We start from the raw sequence: 21,329 nt of genomic DNA, 5'->3' as shown, positions 1-21,329 counted from the left end.
AGTAAATGTTTATGTATTTTAAGCAATGGAAGGAGAGTATTAAGTGTAGAAAGCCATTACAAAACTTATCTTTGCAACTGACCTATAGAAGCTATAAACACATCAAAGGCTTTGAGGACATCAGATACGAACTTTCATTCTTCACACAGTCAAAACTCCCATGAAGCCAGTGTCCCAGGATCACAACTCTGAGTACGCTCAGTAATACTAATGGAACTCAGACTTACATGGGCAGCTTAATTCAGAATTTTAATTTAATTCATGTGACAATTTATTAAGCAGAAATTTCTTAATGTTTTGGGTTTTTTTTAAAATTCTGAATGTAAGGCAACACAGTTTTTTAGAGTAGGATTTCTTGGAGGTTTTATTATTATAGAGTAATAAACTTTTAAAAATGTAGCTGAAATGCTTCTGCTTCAAGACAGCAGCTTTTTGTTACAGCTGGCAGGTTAAGAGGTTATAGTTGTGTCACAAGTAAAGACGGACGAAATTTCTTCCAGGTAAAGATTCTAGACTTTCGTAGCAATCTCAGATTTTAGCAGCAAACAGTTTTTCTTGCCTTTTTGCCCAGCTCCAACCATCATGCATTTAGTCAATCATAGCACTATTAATTTTAGTTAATACGGCTTTTTGATTTTTTAAAATACTATGCAAATATGTGCTTTACTATAAATACTTAACAAGTCATCCAGATATCATAAGCTACCAAATACAGAGGGGATGAAAATGCCAGTGGATCCCACTGAATGATTTAGCCTTAAGGCTCCTGCAGGTTTTATTCAGATTCAGAATAGTAGGAGTGGGGAGGAGGAGATAAATAAAACATTTGTTTCAGAAAGTAGGTGATTTTGACAGAGCACTGATTTAAACCATGAAGACTTGCAGATCAGAAGAACACTGTTAAGAAGTGAGGCGGGTGAAGAACACTCAACACCAGCCCCCCAAGTGGCGCTTATCAGTAAATTTCTGCTTTTAACTATTATTGCACTTTCTCTGAAGTTCTGTACATAACTTAGTCAGTGACTCCCACTGATGTATCACAGTCACTCAAACATGTTTTTACACCACTCATTGGATATTTCGGTAAAGGTCTAATCTCATTTGGATTTATTACGATTTATCTTGGATTAAGCATTTATCTGCTAAGGATTATGACCTATACTATGAGGTACCGATGAACCATCAGAGTTCAGGAATGTCTAAGCACATTAGAATGAATCAGCAATATTCTTTTTTGACACAGACTTCACACATTATCTTTTTTCAATCAACTTTGTAAGATTCATACAGATAAGTATCTAATTTTCATTTAATACGGGCAGTAACCTGGAAGGCTCTTAGCATCCAGTAGGAGCAAAGCTGCATTTAATTAGGAGCAGCTTAAAAGATCAGGCTTCAGAGCCACATGACTTCGTATTCACTCTGCCTTCAACAGTCAGTGTAACATTATTGATCTTTTTATAGCAATTTAAATATCTTCTTTTTGAAATGTAGTTTGGTGAGTCCTCCACTGCTACACTGACTTTCTACTTTTTCTGATTTGCACAGCCAGGAGTGGAAAAAGAACAAGGAGAAAGAACAAAGATACATTGTTTATTACCTGTCTGGACTTCTAAGATATTTTTCTTGTTTGAATAGGTTTAAACTGCTTCCTCTATTGATGTACATGGTACTGCACCTCAGGAAGAGTATTGGATTTCACATGTGATTAAAAGAAGTTGGTCTTTGGCTTTAGTTTGTGGCAAAGCCACCAATGTATGGTATAGTTGCCCCCAAACAAGCTCCTAGCTATTTTCATGCTTAATAATTTTGTATATTTATCATATCTTAGAAATCCCTTTTTATGCCACTTTAATTGCACAAAAGTTAGAGAATTCCAGTGGCCACTTTAGTTTTCTATGTTTGTAAGTTTTCCTTACAGCTTGGTTTTTTCCTTCATGATGATATAACACAAAGAAGGTTTAAATACTTTAAGGCAGTCTCTCATAATATTGGAAATAAGACCTCGGGTATGAAACTGCACAATTTAATGTGTTTACACACTCTTACTAAAGGAATTAGGAAGAAAATATATGGTTCATTTCCAGTATACATTTCTACAATTTGCTAAATACTGTCACATTTAGAATGTGCAATCATGTAACAAATTACTATACTGTAGTATTATTGTTCATTTTGAGGATTGCCTGCAATGTCTGTCTTACTTGCTAACTAGGGAGTTTACAGTATGAATGTAACTGTAAAGTGATGAAACCTAAGGTTGTAAGAGGATGCTAGTTCCAGTACGACTTCATTAAATGGAGTAATGTAATTAAATTTTGGCGTTCATGAGAACAGTTAAAAATTCACATTTCTTTACAGTGTTGGGATATAGCATGCTTTGTTACCAGTTTCCATCACAGTTTCTTATCCAATTAATGTTCAGGAGCTGCAGACTTACGGACACAGCAATGTGTGTGAAACCATAGCTCATATTTCAGTTATGCAAGGAAAAGATTCAGCTGATGAAAAATTAGATGAAACAGAAGACTGAGAAATGGATGAGCATAGAAAAGAATTGATCTACCATAACTAAAACCATTGATGAATAAGCTGTAGAGAGACATAATCAAAGATAAAATTATTTTTCAGTACCTTTTCTGAAAAATACCAAGTAGAAAACCATCTGGATTCAGAAGAGAAAGGTTCTATGATACAATGAAATTCTTTACGCACTTTCACATGGGTACATGTGCAAGGAAGGAAAAATAGTGAGTAAAAGGTATTTTCTGGTAATGGGATACATTAACGTTGCAGTGGAATTTAGGATCAGCATGCACAGGATATTGATCTGAAACCTGCTTCTGAGATACAAGGATGAGGAGGACATGTTCATTTACTTTTCTTTTGACATCAGCCCAGAACTACACATGTGAAGTGACAACCCTGAGGACAGGATGGATGGCAAAGTATAACTTTGAAAAGACTCACTCTTACATGTTCTCGGAATCATAGAATCATTCAGTTGGAAGGAACCTTAGGAGGCTTTCTGGTGCAAACTCCTGCTCAGATCAGGGTCAACACTGAAATCACATCGGTTTGTTTAGGACTTGGTGCAATGAGGTTTTGAAAACCTGCAAGGATGGAGATTCCTCAGTCTCTCCGGGCAACCTGTTCCAGTGCTTAAATATCCTTGTATTTAGTTATTTTTTTCTTTATATCCAGTTGCACCTCAGTAATGAGCCTAGCTCCATCTTTTTGGTAGCCTCTTCTTAAGCATGGGCAGGTTGTTTTTAGGTGTTTTGGAAGCTGTCTCTTCTCCAGACTAAACAAGGCCCATCTCTCAGGCTTTCCTCAAAGTGCAAGTGCTCCAGCCCTCTAAACACCTCGGTACTTGTCTGCTCTACTTTCTCAAGTTTATCAGCATCTTTCTTGAACGGGGGGCCCCAAAACTGCACATAATGTTCCAGATACTAAAATAGCCTAAAGAATACAGAGTAAAAGGGAATAATTACATCTCTCAATCTACTGTCTGTGCACCTGTTGATATAGCACAATATGCTGTTAGCCTTCATTGCTGCCAGAGTGCACTGCTGGCTTGTGCGTAGTGTACATCACTAGGACCCTGATGTCCTTTTCAGCAGAGCTTCTCAGCCAGGATCAGTCTGGTCCTGTACCATTGTAGGGTGTTAGTCTGTCCCAGGTACAAGACTTTTCACGTGTCCTTGTTGAGTTTCATGAGGTTTCTGCCACTCCATTCCTCCAGCCTGTGTACGTCCCTCTGAATGAGAATTCTGATCTTGAGAGTGCTGATGGCATCCCTTAGTTCAGTGCCTTCTGCAAGCCTGATGAAGTTGTGCTCTGTGTTCTCCAGGCCACTGATAAAGATACTCAATGGTGTAGGTCTAAGGGTAAACTCCCAAGGAGCACCACTGGTAACCAGCTGTCAGGTGGAGTATGAATTGGTAGCCCATTGTGCCTGTCAAGCTAGATTTTCACCCATCTAGCAGTCTACCCATCCACACTATAATGTTCCAACTTGGATACAAGTGTGCTGTGGAGAGTGTGCTGAAAGCCCTGCTGAAGTCAAGGTAGACGACATCTACTGCTCTCCCTTTGTCTGCACATCTTGCCATTTCATCACAGAAGGTAATTAGGCTTGGTCAAGCATGGCAAACCTTGGTAAATACGTGCTGGCTATTGTTTCTAATCACCTTTCTTTTTTCTCCAGAAATGGCTCCCGCAGACTTGCACCATTATTGTCCCAGAGAACAAGCAGACACTGACTGGCCTGTACTTCCCTGGATCATTCTTCTTGCCTTTCTTTAGCATTACGGGCTTTTGGGTAGTTTTAAGTGTGAAATCAGTCTTTCACTTCACAGTTAAGAGATTTGACATAGTCCATAGTTATACACTCCCTATAAACTGGGACTAAAAAGTCTATAAACAGTTATTGATCTCCACATGCTACTGGGGAAATTTTCCAAGATCAGCGACAGCTTGGAAATCACTGGCATTTTAAAATTACAGATCACTGCTTCACTTTTTTGGCATTTACAATATTGCATTATGGCAATGAACATGCTAGATGTGTGTATAAAAAAACAAAATGCTTTTAGCATTTTCCTATTTTTTGTTTGAGCAATATTAAAGATGGAAATTTCTTGATACAATTCAAAATAATGGTTTTGTTTATTAAAGATACATACCCATTAAGATGAAGTTAGGATGAGAAAAACGCTTGTTTGTGTGAAAATAATATCTGCTTTCTCAACAACAGCATCTCCTGAGGTTTCTTTGATTCATATCCGATTACTTTAACGACTAAACCAAGTTTTAACTCCTGTTAACACTGCAGAATGCAGGCAGTTATAGAAGAGTAAAAAGTATTTTGCCCCTCCAAGTCATTGTCAACACAAGTCTCTGTTAATTTTTTATTCTGGAATTACTTACAATGGAGAGGATTGGTTTCAAGTCATTGTCCTGTGTAAAGATTGTCAAAGCCTCTGTGGTCAGCCACTGAACGTCCATTATAATTCAGGAGGAGCTGGGCACTTGTCTACAAAAGGGCTCAGGTACGTGAAAGGAAAAGATATGTTGGTAATGTGTTAGTTAACACATACCAAAATCATCTCTTTGCTGGAGAGGACAAAATGTTTGGAAATCCCAAGCTTGTTTTATGCTGCCCGGGGCAGGAAGGACCTCATGTTGTTAACACAATCATTCCTCCAGCTGATGAAAGATCTGCTCTGATGCATTCTGAAGGATGTTGCATATGCCTTGTGTCGTGGTTTAACCCCAGCCAGCAACTAAGCACCATGCAGCCGCTCTATCACTCCCCCCCCCCTCAGCTAGACGGGGGAGAGAAAATACAACAAAAGGCTCATGGGTCGAGATAAGGACAGGGAGAGATCACTCAACCAATTACCGTCACGGGCAAAACAGACTCGACTTGGGGAAAATTAATTTAATTTATTGCCAATCAAACCAGAGTAGGGTAATGAGAAATAAAACCAAATCTTAAACCACCTCTCCCCCACCCCTCCCTTTTTCCCAGGCACAGCTTCACTCCCAAATTCTCTCCGTACCCCCGCCAGCAGTGCAGGGGGACGTGGAATGGGGGTTACAGTCAGTTCATCACACGTTGCTTCTGCCGCTCCTTCCTCCTCAGGGGCAGGACTCATCACACTCTTCCCCTGCTCCAGCGTGGGTCCGTTCCACGGGCTGCAGTCCTTCAGGAGCACACTGCTCCAGCATGGGTCCCCCACGGGGTCACAAGTCCTGCCAGAAAACCTGCTCCGTGGGCTCCTCTCTCTATGGGTCCACAGATCCTGCCAGGAGCCTGCTCCAGCGCGGGGTTCCCACAGGGTCACAGCCTCCATCAGGCATCCACGTGCTCCGGCTTGGGGTCCTCCCCGGGCTGCAGGTGGATATCTGCTCCACCGTGGACCTCCACGGGCTGCAGGGGGACAGCCTGCCTCACCAGGGTCTTCCCCACGGGCTGCAGGGGAATCTCTGCTCCGGCGCCTGGAGCACCTCCTCCCCCTCCTTCTTCACTGACCTTGGGGTCTGCAGGGCTGGTGCTCTCACATATTCTCACTCCTCTCTTCAGCTGCAGTTGCAGTTGTGCAGGTTTTTTTCCCCTTCTTAAATATGTTATCACAGAGGCACTACCACCGTCGCTGATGGGCTTGGCCTTGCCGGCGGCGGGTCCGTCTTGGAGCCGGCTGGCATTGGCTCTGTCGGACATAGGAGAAGCTTCCAGCAGCTTCTTACAGAAGCCACCCCTGTAACCCCCCTGCTACCAAAACCTTGCCACGCAAACCCAATACACCTTACCTGGAAAAATGATGTTTTCTATGTATTGGTCAAGGATAGAAAAGAAGGGGAAATGGTGGGCGTGGTGACCTGGGTGGTCTTCAGAGAAAAAAATAGTGCAAGTATGGATTGAAGATAAGCTCCATATACTTCCAGGTGTAAAACTAATTAGCAGTCACAGTGTTCATATTCTATTGTATCAGATTTTTGTACTGCAAAAATATACATTTTAAGAAAGATTAAAAAAATGACTAATAAGATTAGCTGGCTAATAATGTTTTAATGCAAAAAGTATGTCATAGAAAATACTGTTAAATCTGAATCTGGAAGGAAAAAGCAAATAGAGCAAACAATAGGCTGGTTTGAGCGAAGAACTTTGAATACAGACTTACATTGTTCAAGATACAACAGATTTTATTTCTATGACAGCATCATTTCATACACAGTCTCCCATGACGTGAGTTACATAAATGTATGTATTTTGCCTTCTCAGCTTCTTTTAGGGAATGATTTGTGATTACTTATCTAGGATTAGGAGTACAGAGACTATTTCAAATGTCTCTTAAAATATGTGGTATTGCAAACAACGGATATAAAATGAGATTCACACACATAGCTTCGCTGGTGGCCAAGAACTGCGTTGCAATATGCCGGAAATCCAAACATCCTCCTACTCCCAGAGCCTTGCTGACAGATCTACAACAGCTTCTTTCTCTTGAAAAAGCTACATACAGAATCAGAATAAGAAATAGAGAAGCCTGCTTATTCTGAGAAACTAATGTAATCTAGAAAATGGAAGGTTAAAGATTCCTCATCAACATGAAAAACACATTTCTTTTTGAAAATTTTGTAGTTTGAAGTAACACCTAGATTACCTAAAATCCCCCCCCAAACAGAGAAAATTTTGTCATCCTTGAAAAAGCAACAACAGCAAACCCTTAGGATTAGTGTCATTGTTTTCTTGTGTAGCCTTTTAGACCTACAAATCATTGGGCTTCTGCATAAGTACAGGGGTGTGTGTTAATGGAACTTGATACAGAAATAGAACCTCAGTTCAGCAGATCCTCCTTTGTTGAAAAACCAATTAAAAAAGCAAACACAAGGGAGTAGAAAAAACAAGTAACTTTTACAGGGATGTATTTTTTAAACAGAGCATACTTTGCAAGAAGTGCTGTATTAGATGCTACATATTTTAATTAGCTGTTTAGAAAATCAGGTTGACTGTGTCCTTTAATTAGTAGACATTGACTTATTCCACGTGTATTATGGCATAGTGAATCTTACTAAGATAAATGTTTCTCTCTGAAGATAGGAAAAAAAATCCACTATCATTTGTTTGCTTACCAGATTGCTCACCATCAATATGGCTGCTATTTAAAATGATGAATTTTAGTCACATATTTAATTAGCTAATAGCTGATCTCACTGTAGGGTCTTGATCCTCCTTATATGTGTTCTTTCATCCTGAAAAAGTCTTTGGTTGTATCTTGTTTTTGAAGTTTTCGTTTGAAATTGTCCTTGCTACTTCTGAATCTAAAATGCAGTAAATTAAATTACTAAAACTAAAAATTATTGTGAAAACATTTAAGGTTTTGAGTGTAGTTTTATACCTACTGTTCATTATAATATATTGCCAGAGGCTATGAATTTAAAATACATTAAAAGTTTTTAAAGTTAGTTTTTCCACTTGGATTGCTGCAGATATTTGGTTTGTGAGAAAATTATGTGCACTTTAAAAGCCTATTAACTAGCTTAAGATTTCAGTGCATTTGTGTACCACTGCTCGGTATGCAGCCTTCTCACAGAATTCAAGTTGTTTGATGGCCATAGTTGGAAAGTGCAGCAAATACGCTTTAGCCTATACTGTGTCAAGATAACTATTTGGAAAAAAAACCCCAGATGTCTTAACAGTGTTCACGTGAAAGCCAGTAAAGCTCTTGTGGACATCATTGGTTTGGAAGAGGACTTCTTGGGAGATTCTTTAGTATTAGCTGTTTATATTGTATGACAAACGGTGCTTCTCTATCCCCATGGATTATGCGAGTGCATAGGGTGACAGTCAAGGGGAAATACTTGCTCTTTCTTCACAGAAAAGATAGTATATGCCTGGCCTCTAAACCTCTTATTTTCCGTACAATTTGCAGAGGTATGTCATTCCACCAATACAAAGAAGATAAGAAAGTTAATAAAGCAGAATTTTCTTTGTTGTGGAGACTGCATTTGAAGGGATTGTAATGGCAGTTTTGGTGCTGCCAAGAAGAAACAACGCCGGAGGTGCTGCAGAAGTTTGAGGCTTTCCTATGAATAACCTGGAGGCAATCTGGGGGGGGGCGGGTGGGTGGGTTAGGTAAACCCAGGCTGCCATCCATTGCAAAACATCTGAAGAAGCTCTACAAGATGCATTTATCACTGAATTTGTAGTTACATGGATGTGTGTGTACCTGCCATTTAATTTCCATTAGGTCAACAAAATAGATATATATAAATATCCCTATTACTTGTAAATGAACTTTCTTTAAAAGGGCACTTTGAAATAATATATGGTCAATGATACGAGTTCCTTGGAAACTGCTATAGGCCAGATGGCTCAAAATCAGAGAATTTGTTCTGTGAAAGCAAAGGGCGTGAGGGTGCCTAGAGCTTCAGAGTGATGGGCTAATAATGTACCGCCCAAGAGGGTGGAATATCCATCAGGCTGGTTCTGCTGCTTTCAGTTTCCTAAACGCTGAACAGTAAGCAAGCTTCAATCTCTACAGAAAACTGGCTATGTTACTTAAAGAAAAAGTATTCTCTGACCTCTGGAGCACGTTATTACTAAAAGAAGGGCATAATTGACTTTTCGGATACACAATTATTTGTTCTTGCTGTTGTCGTCCCATAACAGCATGGATTATAAACCTTATATCCTAGTCATGCAGGCAAAACTCTGTTACCTTAGCCCTGCTGTTTAATTAGCTTTTACAATTGGACATTGTTTATATCCCAATAAATGTTGCCTGAGTAAAGACTTCCCCTTAACCAATTATACCAGATGTTTTTTCTGTGAAGGTCCTAATTAAATAGCATCTATTCTTGTGTTTGTTTTAAATCCTGCCTATTGTGTAAATCTCTGTAAGAGTGCAGTGGTGTACTGGGACACTTTACCAACATTTCTGTCGCTTTCTGGTTCACTGGCTGGTTGCAGTTGCTCCCTTTGAAAGTTCTTGCTTACTGTAGGGGAGGAAGGTCCTGATGGGTAAGCTTGAGACTTGGGAAACCAAATCAGTTCTTTGCTCTACAGTGGGCTTCTCAAGTGATGCTAAGTCATGTATGACCCCGCCAGGATGGTATAACTTAAGATGGCTGATGGGGTTACCGCTCTAGTGTCCAGTCCTGCAGTTTCCAGTACAGAATTTTAAGCAAAGGTGGAATTTACTTGGAAGCCCTCCTCTATAGCCATTGTCAGGTTGCAAATACTGTGTCTGGTTTGTGAGGAGCTCTGCCACCCATTCTAATTTTGGCACAGTGTCAGGAATGGTCAAGGTTAGCTGTCCTAAACAGTGCTGTGCCCGCTCCTTAATCACACCCTCAGTATACTTGAACTTCAGTTTTCCTGTATAATGGAACATTACTTTCTGGCAGGTAAGATTTTCAGAGCCTTTATATTCCAGGTGCTATTTCTAAGAGCTGGTTCCTAAGTTGCCACCACTTTTGTGTGTGCTCAGAATATGAAAAGGAAATCAACTTCCTTTCTCTGGTATAGCAGCCGTCATCCTAAGTGAGTCAATGAGTTCCCAAATGTAATATTTCAATGCCATGTAAAAAAGTAGAAGGAGTAAGAGATGTATTAATGGGAACACTGTCTCACTGCCAATCCTTATGGGTCAGAGGATTAAGAAATACCGTAGCCCATCTGTGCTTCACCAAATATCTTCATTTAGAAGATAAACATGGTATGTAACTACATTTTTTACTGTGTACTTCCTTCATCCAAACTTGAAGTCATTCGAATTTCATATTAATGTCTTGATTTTGAAATTGTCCTTGATTTCAAGATGGATGAGGTAGTAATTACATTAAATAATTTCTGCGGTTTCTGATCAAATACATGTATACCTGTTCATTTCCTTAAGATCTTAATTTAAAGGATGTTTTTTCTTCTGTAGGACCACTAACTCTTGCAGGGAGGGGTAGAAAGTTTGCATGCTGTGAAGGTCCCTGAAGCTCTAGAATGTAGAAGATGTTATAGATGCAAATTTTAAAAAGGTCATGTAATTTTTTCTATGGACTCTATATTCAAGGTTGGGGACAGATAATTGGGTGTGATTATGTCTTACCGAATATCCACTTCTCAGCATTGCTAGTTACAACAAGGGAAACAACTTTGGTAATCACAGTGTACAGAAATACCTAGAATTTGATATTGCTTGGCCAAAATACAGAGAAATTAAAGAAAAGATGCGGTCTGTTTTATGTCTTCAAACTCATAAAATAGTGATTTTTAAATGTTATTATGAATGTAGCCTTGGTGTAACAATTCTCTAATGACGTTAAACCCAGATCTCTGCTTATCTCAAGATGGTCAGGCTGGAGTTTACACGGCTGGCACTAATCCCTGATCATCTTGCTAACCACCATCAGTTACAACGGTGTCCTTAGAGGCATAATGACTTTTTTCACTTGAGTTCACATTATTTTCCCACAGCAGATAGTATTTAGGACTAGATTCACCAAACAACGCTATTTCCTCTACTCTTGAGGGAAGGTGGTTGGCCTTGGTAGGCCCCATATTTTGCTTTACTCTATACCCTGGATCCCACAGAAAATGGCTCTGACTCAGTATTATCCCTTTACTAAGCTGTTTGGAGTGCTGCTGTGGGCTTGGCTTTTCCTTATTGTGCTATTATTAAAGTCCAGTGTTGATAATATTTTGCACCACAAGGACTTCTTTTAGTGGCACTGCGTGGTTTATGGAATAACTGGCAAGCCAACAGGGTTCCTGCACAAGTACAGTGCAAAATCAAAAGGCATAAGGTGAACTAGGACCTTGATGGCTGACCGTCTCAAGGCATCTAGTGCATTGAACTCAAGCCCACACGTGAACTTAATGACCAAAGGCAATCTACCTGCAGCCTTGAATTCATTCCTTGGATTCTTTTAAAAGGAAAGAAAAGATCATTGTTAGTCCACGTGGCTTACATGCATAGATCTACGTCATTCCTATCTGAGCACTTGTAGGCTTTGTATGTGATAGGAGAAAAAAATGGTGCCTTGACACTTAGCATGTGAAAAAAATCCTAGGGAAGACAAGTGCATATTAGGGTGAGCCAACTGTTTACCATGATCTGCTAACAAATGTGAAACTAAAAATGGCCTTTCTGCACTGGGATTTTATTGTGTATTAGTTGCCATGTGTTAGCTAACATAAGCTTACTGCAGTCTAAAGTAAATTCCTGCAATTTCAGTTTACCTCCTCTCTCCCAGCTGCTACATGTAGTGATTGTCTCTCAGTGATTTGCTGCTCCTTTTTCTGTGCCACGGGTACCTTGAGAAATTGTAACTAAAACCAATTCATGAATTTATTTAAAAAATATGGAACTTAACATGGTTCCTAAATCCATTATGAACTATCCCTTCCTCTAAAGAATTTAATTTCGGTTGAGGGCCGAATAATCAGCTTCAAGACAGCAAACAATTGTTCAGTTCATCCCAAATTAAGTTCTGATTCCACCTCTCTCATCTTTCCAGATGTTCACTAGCTACATTAAAAGAATTCTAACAGAGCAGATGCTAAAAAGGCTTAAAAGATAGAGGAGAACTGTAGAGTTTGTAGGTTATTAAAATGCAACGCATAAAATGTGTCTGTATATATAAATACAGGACACAGTCTGGAAAATGTCCATAATACAGAAATATTAATGAAAAACTAAAATAATTTTCAATAAATTGTTCAATAAATTCAATAAACATCACACAAGCATGTATTTTAATTTCTAAGCATAGGTGAGGTAATCACTGGTGCCAGGACTGTATCAGGATCATGTAGACCCCTTGGAAACATCCGCAAAGTAACAGAGTGTATTTGGCAGCTACACAGTTAGAAACTACTTGAAAGTGCTTTCACCATGGAGGGCTTCCAGGGAATTGCAGGGTTCCAGGGTAAAAGAGTTCTTTGGGGCCCTTCTGCATGCCTCTGAATGGCACAGAATTCTAGCTTAGCATTTGTCCTGGTTTTGACTGGGATAGAGTTAATTTTCTTTCTAGTAGCTGGTATAGTGTTATGTTTTGGGTTCAGTATGAGAAGAATGTTGCTAACACACTGATGTCTTCAGTTGCTAAGTCATGTTTAGACTAAGTCAAGGATTTTTCAGCTTCTGATGCCCAGCCAGCAAGAAGGCTGGAGGGGCACAAGAAGTTGGGAGGGGACACAGCCAGGGCGGCTGACCCAAACTGGCCAAAGGGGTATTCCATACCATGTGACGTCATGTCCAGTATATAAACTGGGGGGAGTTGGCGGCAGGGGGGTGTGGTGGATCACTGCTCGGGAACTAACTGGGCATTGGTCAGCGAGTGGTGAGCAACTGCATTGTGCATCACTTGTTTTCTATATTCCAATTTTTTTTTATTATTATTGTCATATTATTATTTTCTTCCTTTCTGTCCTATTAAACTGTCTTTATCTCAACCCACGAGTTTTACTTTTTTCCAATTCTCTCCCCCATCCCACTGGGTGGGGGGAAAGTGAGCAAGCGGCTGCGCGGTGCTTAGTTGCTGGCTGGGGTTAAACCACGACAGCATTATACTTCAGGTTTTAAATTCCTAAACTGCCTTGATCCACATGTTCAAATCCCAGGAGAACTGACTTAGCCCTTCATCTTTCCCAGATAAAGTGCACTTTTATTGTGTACGTGTGTATACCTTTCTGATGGGAACTTAAAAGTGAAGGTTCTTTATTTCCTGAAAATAATTTAAAAATACCAGTTTTGTAATAGCAAGGGTTTACTCCTGTCCTTGGGTAACATTTCTTTTTCCATTCTGCACCCAGGTGGCTGGCACTGACCTTTCTTTCCTTTCCTAGTCAAATGCAGGGCATAAGTGCACACTGGCAACCAACCCCTCATCAAAGCTCTGCCCTGCTTAGAGGAATAGCGAAAGAAGAAGGAAGCGTGTCTGAGAAAGCACTACATGTTGGCGGTCCCCTGCTTTTACAAGCTCAAAAGTGCTTGTGGAAGAGTGGAAAAGCAAGGTAGTGTTCAAAATCCTGGAGTCACAAATTGCTCATCTTCTGTACTCGGTATGGTTGTAACTCACAGATTGGGTTACTTCAGGCTGACAGTTTCTCTGTGTAATTACACAATATTGATGCACATCCGTGAGGACAATCATTAGGAACAAACAGTTCAAAATAGCCATAAAATGCAAAATTAAAAAACATATTTTCAGGAGTGAAATGAGATGATGCTTCGCCTGCATGGGCAAATTGATCCAAGTTTTGTGATCACGGTGTCTCAGGTTTCATATCAGTTATCTCAGCATAACTTTTTGATTATTTCTGAAGTCATGCACAGAATGAGGGGAGACACAGTTTGACCTTTCCAGACTTGCTGCATTTTAATTTTTCCTATGCTTAGAAATAATACAGAAAAACCCAAGAGGTAATATTATTTTTGTACAGAACGTCTAAAGTTATACTAAGCATGTTCAGAATACATTAAGGTACTGTCCCGACACAAGAAATTTACAATCTGCTTTTAGATATTACATAACTAATGAGAGCAATAAATGCTGGAAGAAGAGAAAGAGTGGATCAAGGTTACAATAATAAGATCATAACATTCCTCCACTATGTATGCGTGTTTTAAAATTCACTTCAATTTTGCTACCTCAGTCTAGGCTTTGGTTTTTCATTTTGGCTCTCTTTATTTATCAGATTTAATTTTCTGTCTGAATCCACCAGACCATAACATCCTGGCTAAAAACTCTGACCAGATTTTTTTTTTCTTTTTTTTTTTTTTTTTTAATTTTTAATTTGGATTGTACCTACTCTGCTCACGCAGCCACCATTGATGGCCTGTTTGTAGCAGAAACACTGTCATGGTCTTTGACAGTAGCCAAAGCTGAAGTACCGATAGAACATATACTTGAATGCATGTACTACTTCATTCTACACAGGGAAAGTGATACCAAAAAAGCAATGACACGATTTCTACACAACGACACCTGGATTTTTAAACCCCCACTTTGAAGAACCATACCATACACCACACCATATATGCGGTGTGTGAAACACATGCAAAACTCATGTTAATACTCCATCTTCTCATTCTCATCCAGCCTTAACAGTCACTTAAAAATGATTTGAGAAAAGTCAATAATGCACCTTATTGGCTTTTTTGTAATGTATAAAAAAGGGTGGGTTTTGCCAATTTTTTAAACACTCTGAAAATATCAGGATTGTAAAAATGGATTTTTATTGATTTTCTTGGAAGATCTTTGGGGTTTTGACAGATATGTATTGACAGCAGCCACCTCTAGTTGAATTGAAAGTATTGCATGTATAATGCAAATCATTCGATCTTCAACATATTTGAATTATACTCATGTTAAAAAAAAAAAGTGATCAGAAATCTTTTTTCCTTCCAGTCTTTGCTCTTGTGGCGTTACACTTCCTCATGTTCTTTAGTCACCACACAGTCTTCTGGGCTGCAGACAACAGATAAACAAAAAATGGAATATCTAATGTTTCAAATACAAGCACAAATAAAAAAGTAAAACATACTCCGCAAGTCCTTATAGATTATAAGCAAAGAGAAAAATGGCACAAATCCATATTTAGAAAAATAATTTTTCTCAATATTTGTAATGGCGTTGTCAGTCATTAATTTTTATGTAAATTTACCTAAACTGATGAATCATAACTGAATTATTGCCTAATCTTCCTGGTTTTGGCCAGCATCTCCATTGCCTCTATTTTTATTTGTTTATATAATGGATTTTAAGAGTCCACTACAGAACCCATAACTAACACAGTGAAAAGAGGGGGCCTGCTTCAAGTCACTTTCAGTCCAACACAAGAAGTGGATGCAAGAGACAGATCAGAATAAGACAACTCCAGTCACTATGACAGACAGTAATCTTGGCACACAGCTGACTGTTCATTATCATTCCTTCAGAAGACATCACAGCATAGGAGATTTTTAGGGAGGGATTTGAAGGAGGAAAATTAGGTGAGTGGGAGTGAGAAGCAGCAGCGAGGGAAAGCAAGAAGGTGCTGGTTTGAAAATGTAACAAGTAGAGAGTTATTACTGAATGAAATGTGTGGGGGGAGGACGTTGATTTCTCTATAGGATATTAAAAGATGATAGGTTGGGAATAAGCTGTAAAGAGCCACAAAAGTGAAGTAGCTTTTGCTTGCTAAGATGCTGAAGCAGGGGGGGATACATTGAAATAAGGAATATGGCTGACACAATGATTATGAAGATAACCAGGGCAACAGTGTTTTGCAATGGTGTTCTGTTATTTTTTGTTGTTTTGTGATGTACAAAATTAGATTATTAGCTTTGGAAGGGCACAGACCAGACATCTTTGTCTCAACAAGCACCCTAACATATTTTCAGGTGCTCTAAAAATGCATAAATAAAAATGAGGAACTGCTGCTCCTGAATACTATTTCCCTCATTCTTCAGCCCTTATTCTTCAAGTTACACCATTCAGTTATCTTTCTGTTTTCAAAAGAACTTTCTATATGAACTTTCCAGTACTCTCTTGTCAAATTATCTTACTGTTTTTGGAAAGACTGTATATCATCTATATTTAACACCACTTCAGCTTGGTGAGGTGACTATAACATAGCATTAAACTCAGACTAAAAAAATGAGTGTGGCATTTCTGGGTTTTTCAAGTGTGTTAACTCAGAAGAGCTAATTTGACTGGATAAAGTGCTTTCCCCCAGATGCCTTGGATTTCAATAGACTTTCTTGCAGGTAGCTGAGTTGAGCTAATAGAATGGCAGTTAGATGCAAAAGGCCTTTGGATTAGTATTTGTGGTCACCATAGAAGTGAGTCTCTCAGAGAAATGTGAATAAAGAGGTCATCTGAAGAACTGATATGGAAGGTTTCTCCACAGGCACTTAATTCTTAGAAATTTACAGATGAAAAATGCTATATGAGTATTAATAGATAGGAATGAAATATGGATGAGGGGACACTAAAGCTGGAATAGCAAGTAGAACAAAGGGAATAAGGGGACGTGGGGACATGATAAGAAACCAGACTAGAGCTACAGACTTGGACAGAACTGTCTAACACCTCAAAAAAAAAAAAAAAAAAAAGAAAGAAAAAGGAAAGTTTAGATAAAGGAATGAAGAGGTAAGTAAGATGAGAAATTATTTGATGGAGGGCTGGGATGGGACATGGCTATCAGGGAACCTAAAAGAAAGGGGTTGTAGCAGGATAAAGGATGACCAGAAGCAAAAAAGTATCCTACCTACTGATACAGATCAGTATGGTCACCTTTTCATAGAGGAAGAGAAAGTGAAAGCCAGACTTGATAACAGACTACACAAGGAAAGAGGAAAAGAAACAATCAGGTTAGGTTTTTGTGGCAGACAGACAGGTAGGAGGTACTGTAATACACATACATGGAGAGATTCCAGGAGAGAATGTTTCTGTCTATGTTAAGCCTGAATTGGTGCTGATAATGTTTCTCAATGGATGTGCAAGAACATTTAATATAAACAATCAGCCACGAGATCTGAATGGAAGAAGAAAAAGATGACAGTACATGTGGCATATTCTGAAGAGGGGTGTCCCAGGATCATTTGCCCAGCAACAAACAAAGAAGAGCACAGGGCCTGGGTGATCTGCTAGCCTGGAGAAAGAGTATAAGGGAGAGGATGGGGAGGGGGGTTGTATGTACTTACTGTAGTTCACTGTCAGCAGCAAGACAAATCGGCCTCTGTAGTATGCTAGTGACCACCTATAGTTTATGAAGACTGCAGAGGGAAAAGTCTAGAAAATATTTTCCAGAGCTTGGATCTAGATGGCCCTTGCTGAGCAAAGTATCCACACTCCAATATTCTTCTGTGCAAGGGTGTATCTTCTAACCCCATCACAAAGCCCCCTTGGTACACCACTTTAGACAGGTATTTCATCAAGTCACTGGCACAGGAACGTGGCTAAAGTAATATTAAATTAGCTTATGTAATACTAAAGTAAGATACTGAGAGTGAAGAGAATTAGATGAAGGAAAGAGGCCTAAGTGCCACTGAAGAAGAAAGGAAACAGCAAAGGATGAAAACCCACAAAAATAGATGCTGCGAAAATAATCAGAGAACTATGAACTGAAAGAATGAACAAGGCCACAAAAGCCAGGGAAAAAGGAAGCAACTGACTCTACAGAAAAATCTAAGCGTGTAGAACTTCCAGGTATTATCCACCTGAGTCTTGTTAAGAGGAGCTGAACTGGAGCAGAAAAGGCACATATCAGATAGGAAAACAAAGAGGTAAACTGATGTTTAAAAAACAGAACTTTAGATGGAGAAAGATACAATTTTACCTGCCTTGATTTTTAAGCTTGGAGTGTTTCACTGACTAGTCATTGGTCACTAGGAAGTGGTTACATTAATTTACTAGCTAGAAGGAAGCAAACACATAAGTGTGTACATAGCCATAAACACAGTCCTGCCCACTTCCATTGCTTAGCATTGCATGCATACGCCGTTTCACAGTTTTAACAGCCACCCAGTTTGGGGTGCATTCACCCCCATGTCTGCAAATATACATGATCCTAGGCCTTGATGCTAGCACTTGTAACAATGTGCTTGTCCCATGGCTAGCCTCACTTCTGAGAGCTTGGAGTTCGTCTGTGTTGAGGATGTACAATGACGCTTCCACCTCAGTCTTGCATTAGTGAGACACGAATGATCAGACCCAACCTGCTGGGTCTCTTGGGAAACACACACATAATTAGCCCCTTTGCACCAAAGACTTCATCGCTGTATTTGCCACATGGTGAGTGTCACCCAGTGGGCCTGCGAACACACGCACACAGAAACCCTCCCGTCCTCAGGAAGCATCACTATATTTGCCATATGGTCAGGCTCACCTGCTAGGTCTGGGAGGAGGAGACAGACGGGCAACACTCACACACATAATGAAGCTACCCACTGGGCTGCCTTAAGAAATTTAAAAAAAAAACCAAATAAAAGTTGACATAACTGCCACATGATCAGACTCACCTGCTGAGTTTTGGGGCAGGGCAGGGTAGTCACACACACATGAATTTGCCATCTCTGCCCGAAGGGTGCCTCCTCGTAATGCCTGTGCTCCACCTCAGTGCATTAGGCTGGAAACCAGAGCAGGAGGGATGCACTCCCTTCCCCGCTGGGGCGGCAGAGACCCCTAACCCGAGCAGGCCATCGAGCCCCTCTGCCCCCCACTCCCCTCCGGGTTGCGAGGCCGTAACTGCTCCCTGATGTGGGTGGAGGGGGACATGCACCTCCATAACGAGCCTCTCTCCCCCTCGGAGCCCCGTGACTACCACCACAGGGCCAGACCCGACTCCCGGCGGGCGGGGGCTCCGGCACCCGGCTACTGCCCCCCTCCTCCGGGACGCTGTTACTGTAATTGCCGAGGTAGAGACAGTCACCGGGGAGAAGATAACAAGCCCTTCCCTCCCTGGGCAAGCAGCGCTGGTAAACACCAGCAGCGAGAGGCACTGAGGGGCAGGCGGCCGGCGGGACTCTCCTCACGCACGGCCGTTCCCGCCCCTCACGCAGCGCCGGCTCCCCTCACGCACAGCCGCCCCACCCGCGAGCAGCGGGGCGCCCGCCGGCCTGGCCGACGAGGGGAGCAGACACTCCGGGCCCGGCCAGGCTCCCCGGGACACCGGGAAGGCTTTCCCCGGGCGCCGTCCGTCAGCGCGGCTCTCCCTCCGCGCTCCCTCCCCGCGCCGCCATGGCGGCCTGCAGGCGGGCGGGCGGGAGGAGAGGGGCGGGGGGGGCGCGGGACTCCCCTGGCGGTGACGTGTGTTGCCATGGCGACGCCCAGGCAGCGTCTCGCTCCGTGTGGGGGGGGTGTGGGGGGGATGACAACAAATATGGCGGAGAGGAGCAGGACGGCAGAGACGGGTCAGTGCCAGCCGCAGTCGCCTGGGCGGGGGGAGGAGGGGGAAGAGCCCCCCTTCTCCAGGGGCTTCTGGCAGTAGGGGGGGGGCCTGCCTCGCAGCGGAGTGCAGGAGACGGAGCCTTTCTCTCAGGGGAAAGGGAGGGAAGCGCCTCTTGGCCGAGGGCACTGAGGTGGGGAAGGGGCCAGGGCAGAGGCCCCTGCCCAGGGAGCCGTGGAGGAGGGCAAGGCACCTTGCCTTAGGGGATGAGGAGCGTCTTCCCGGGGGAGAGGTGGTCGTGGGGAGTGCCCCTTCAGGTGGGGAGAAGGGGAGGAGCCCCCAGGCCCTCCAGCCCTGTCTGAGGGGGGATTGCCCCGTTGTGGGGAGGAAGGTGAGAGGGCGAGAGCCCTGCTGGCCCAGCAAACGAAATGTGGGGGAGAGCCCCGGTTGTGCAGAGGGTGAAGCCTGCACTGTGCACCGTCCTCCCCGCGTGGGGGGCAAAGGTGGCGGTGGTGAAGAGCAGAGCGAAACGGTGGTGCACAGGAGTTTCCCTCACATGAGAAATCATGGCCTGCTTTATGTAGAAAGAAAAAAAATAGTATGTGAAGACACGGGGTTGGAATTGAAACTGCACCACAAGGCTGATAGCTTGGGGGTTGACCTGCAGGTGCTGCTTGACCTGTCCCGGGAGGTGTAAAGTACCTGGAGGCTGCAGAGGGTCAGCATGCTGTACGCCTCCATCTCACATACGTTATTCTGTGAGGGTCTCTTTAAAGAAGGTGCCAAATGTTATTCTTCCTATTCAGGATGTATTAACAATGGCTCTAACTGTGTATGTGAAGATAAGTTTGTCGGTGAAACTAAGTTTTGTGTTTCCTCATGAGTGATAAGGATCCTCTAGGTACAGGGGTCTTTCCTATTGTACAAAACACAGTTAAGGTCTTTTCCAGCCCACGTGAAAACAAAAGCCCCTAAAATAAGTTATGAAAATTAGAGATATTAACATTTGGAGGATGAAACAAAGATAATGACAGTTTTTCTGAATATTTAATATCCCACAGCATCATACATAAATTATCTGGGTTCCTGGACCAAAAGTTCATTCTCCTAGCCTGCTGTGTTAGCTGCTGTGCCTGTGCTTTTCAGCCTCAGAAGTGGCTCCAAATGAAGATGCATTATCCATAGAACTGATTTTGGATTTTTGGGCCACTTAAGGTGAAAAAAAGTGATAAACATGCAAAATACTGTTGTGCTCTGGGAGACAATACTGCAAAGGCTACATCTAAATGGATTGGCCATAAGGTTCTTGAATTCCCTGTGTTCAGCCATGCTGTTTATGAACCCCTGAAACCACACTGTAAAGTTTATTATACATTAAACTTGTCCATGAGTCAGGTGATTATTTTCATCCACCGCGTTGTGCAACACTACTAAACACAACTGATCAGCTCTGGCTGCGCAGTGAAACAGGAAACAAATCTTCAGTGGCCTTTTGACTTTGTCAGCTTTCCTACCTACTTTACCTATGCCTGGGCTGTTGTCAGTAACTTTCTTTAACATTTAATGTAACTTTCCTGCTATTTCCAAATTAGCACATAAACTTAGCTCTTATGTTGTGTTCTCTGCTATATTATTAAAATCTGAAGCCTTACAGTATTTGCTTTTTATTTTTAACCTTGTCCAGAACTTTTTCCTCAGTGCTTTTCTCCTAAATGTTGTGTTTCAGCTTGTACTGAAATCATGTTTTGTTGCATTTTCCTGATACATGTCCGCTTAAGTTTTGCAATGCCTGTCTGGCCATTTTGCAAGTCTTAATTTGTAGGTCCTTCTTTTTTTTGAGAAATCAGATGAGGAATTAAAAATGCAAAGAACCACAAAGACAGGAAAAAGACCCCAAACTTCCAGATCCCCAAAAGAACCTGTTTGTCCCCTTAGTGCCGGGTGACAC

At 41.5% G+C, this 21,329-nt stretch overlaps 1 protein-coding gene and 1 long non-coding RNA gene across 7 annotated transcripts in view; one reads left to right on the top strand and one right to left on the bottom strand.

Moving 5' to 3' along the window:
• Positions 1 to 13,861: 13,861 nt before the first annotated feature.
• On the bottom strand, positions 13,862 to 19,144 carry LOC128148208 (uncharacterized). Its single transcript, XR_008237214.1, has 2 exons — positions 18,516 to 19,144; positions 13,862 to 14,979 (listed from the first exon to the last, which is right to left on the bottom strand). It is a non-coding gene; the product is annotated as an uncharacterized LOC128148208 (long non-coding RNA).
• A 220-nt stretch (positions 19,145 to 19,364) lies between these two features.
• LOC128147873 (BEN domain-containing protein 5) overlaps positions 19,365 to 21,329 on the top strand; it is a 980,343-nt gene continuing 978,378 nt past the window's right edge. For all 6 annotated transcript variants that reach the window (XM_052801053.1, XM_052801052.1, XM_052801049.1 and 3 more), the window contains exon 1: positions 19,365 to 19,406. In XM_052801053.1, the coding sequence (XP_052657013.1) occupies positions 19,376 to 19,406 (31 nt within the window). In that variant the 5' untranslated portion in view covers positions 19,365 to 19,375. The remainder of the gene's footprint in view (positions 19,407 to 21,329) is intronic.

The sequence above is a fragment of the Harpia harpyja genome, chromosome 11, assembly GCF_026419915.1.
Source record: "Harpia harpyja isolate bHarHar1 chromosome 11, bHarHar1 primary haplotype, whole genome shotgun sequence".
NCBI classification, from domain to species: Eukaryota; Metazoa; Chordata; class Aves; order Accipitriformes; family Accipitridae; genus Harpia; species Harpia harpyja.
Note: the sequence above shows the minus strand (reverse complement) of the source record. Positions and strands in the feature narration are given on the sequence as shown.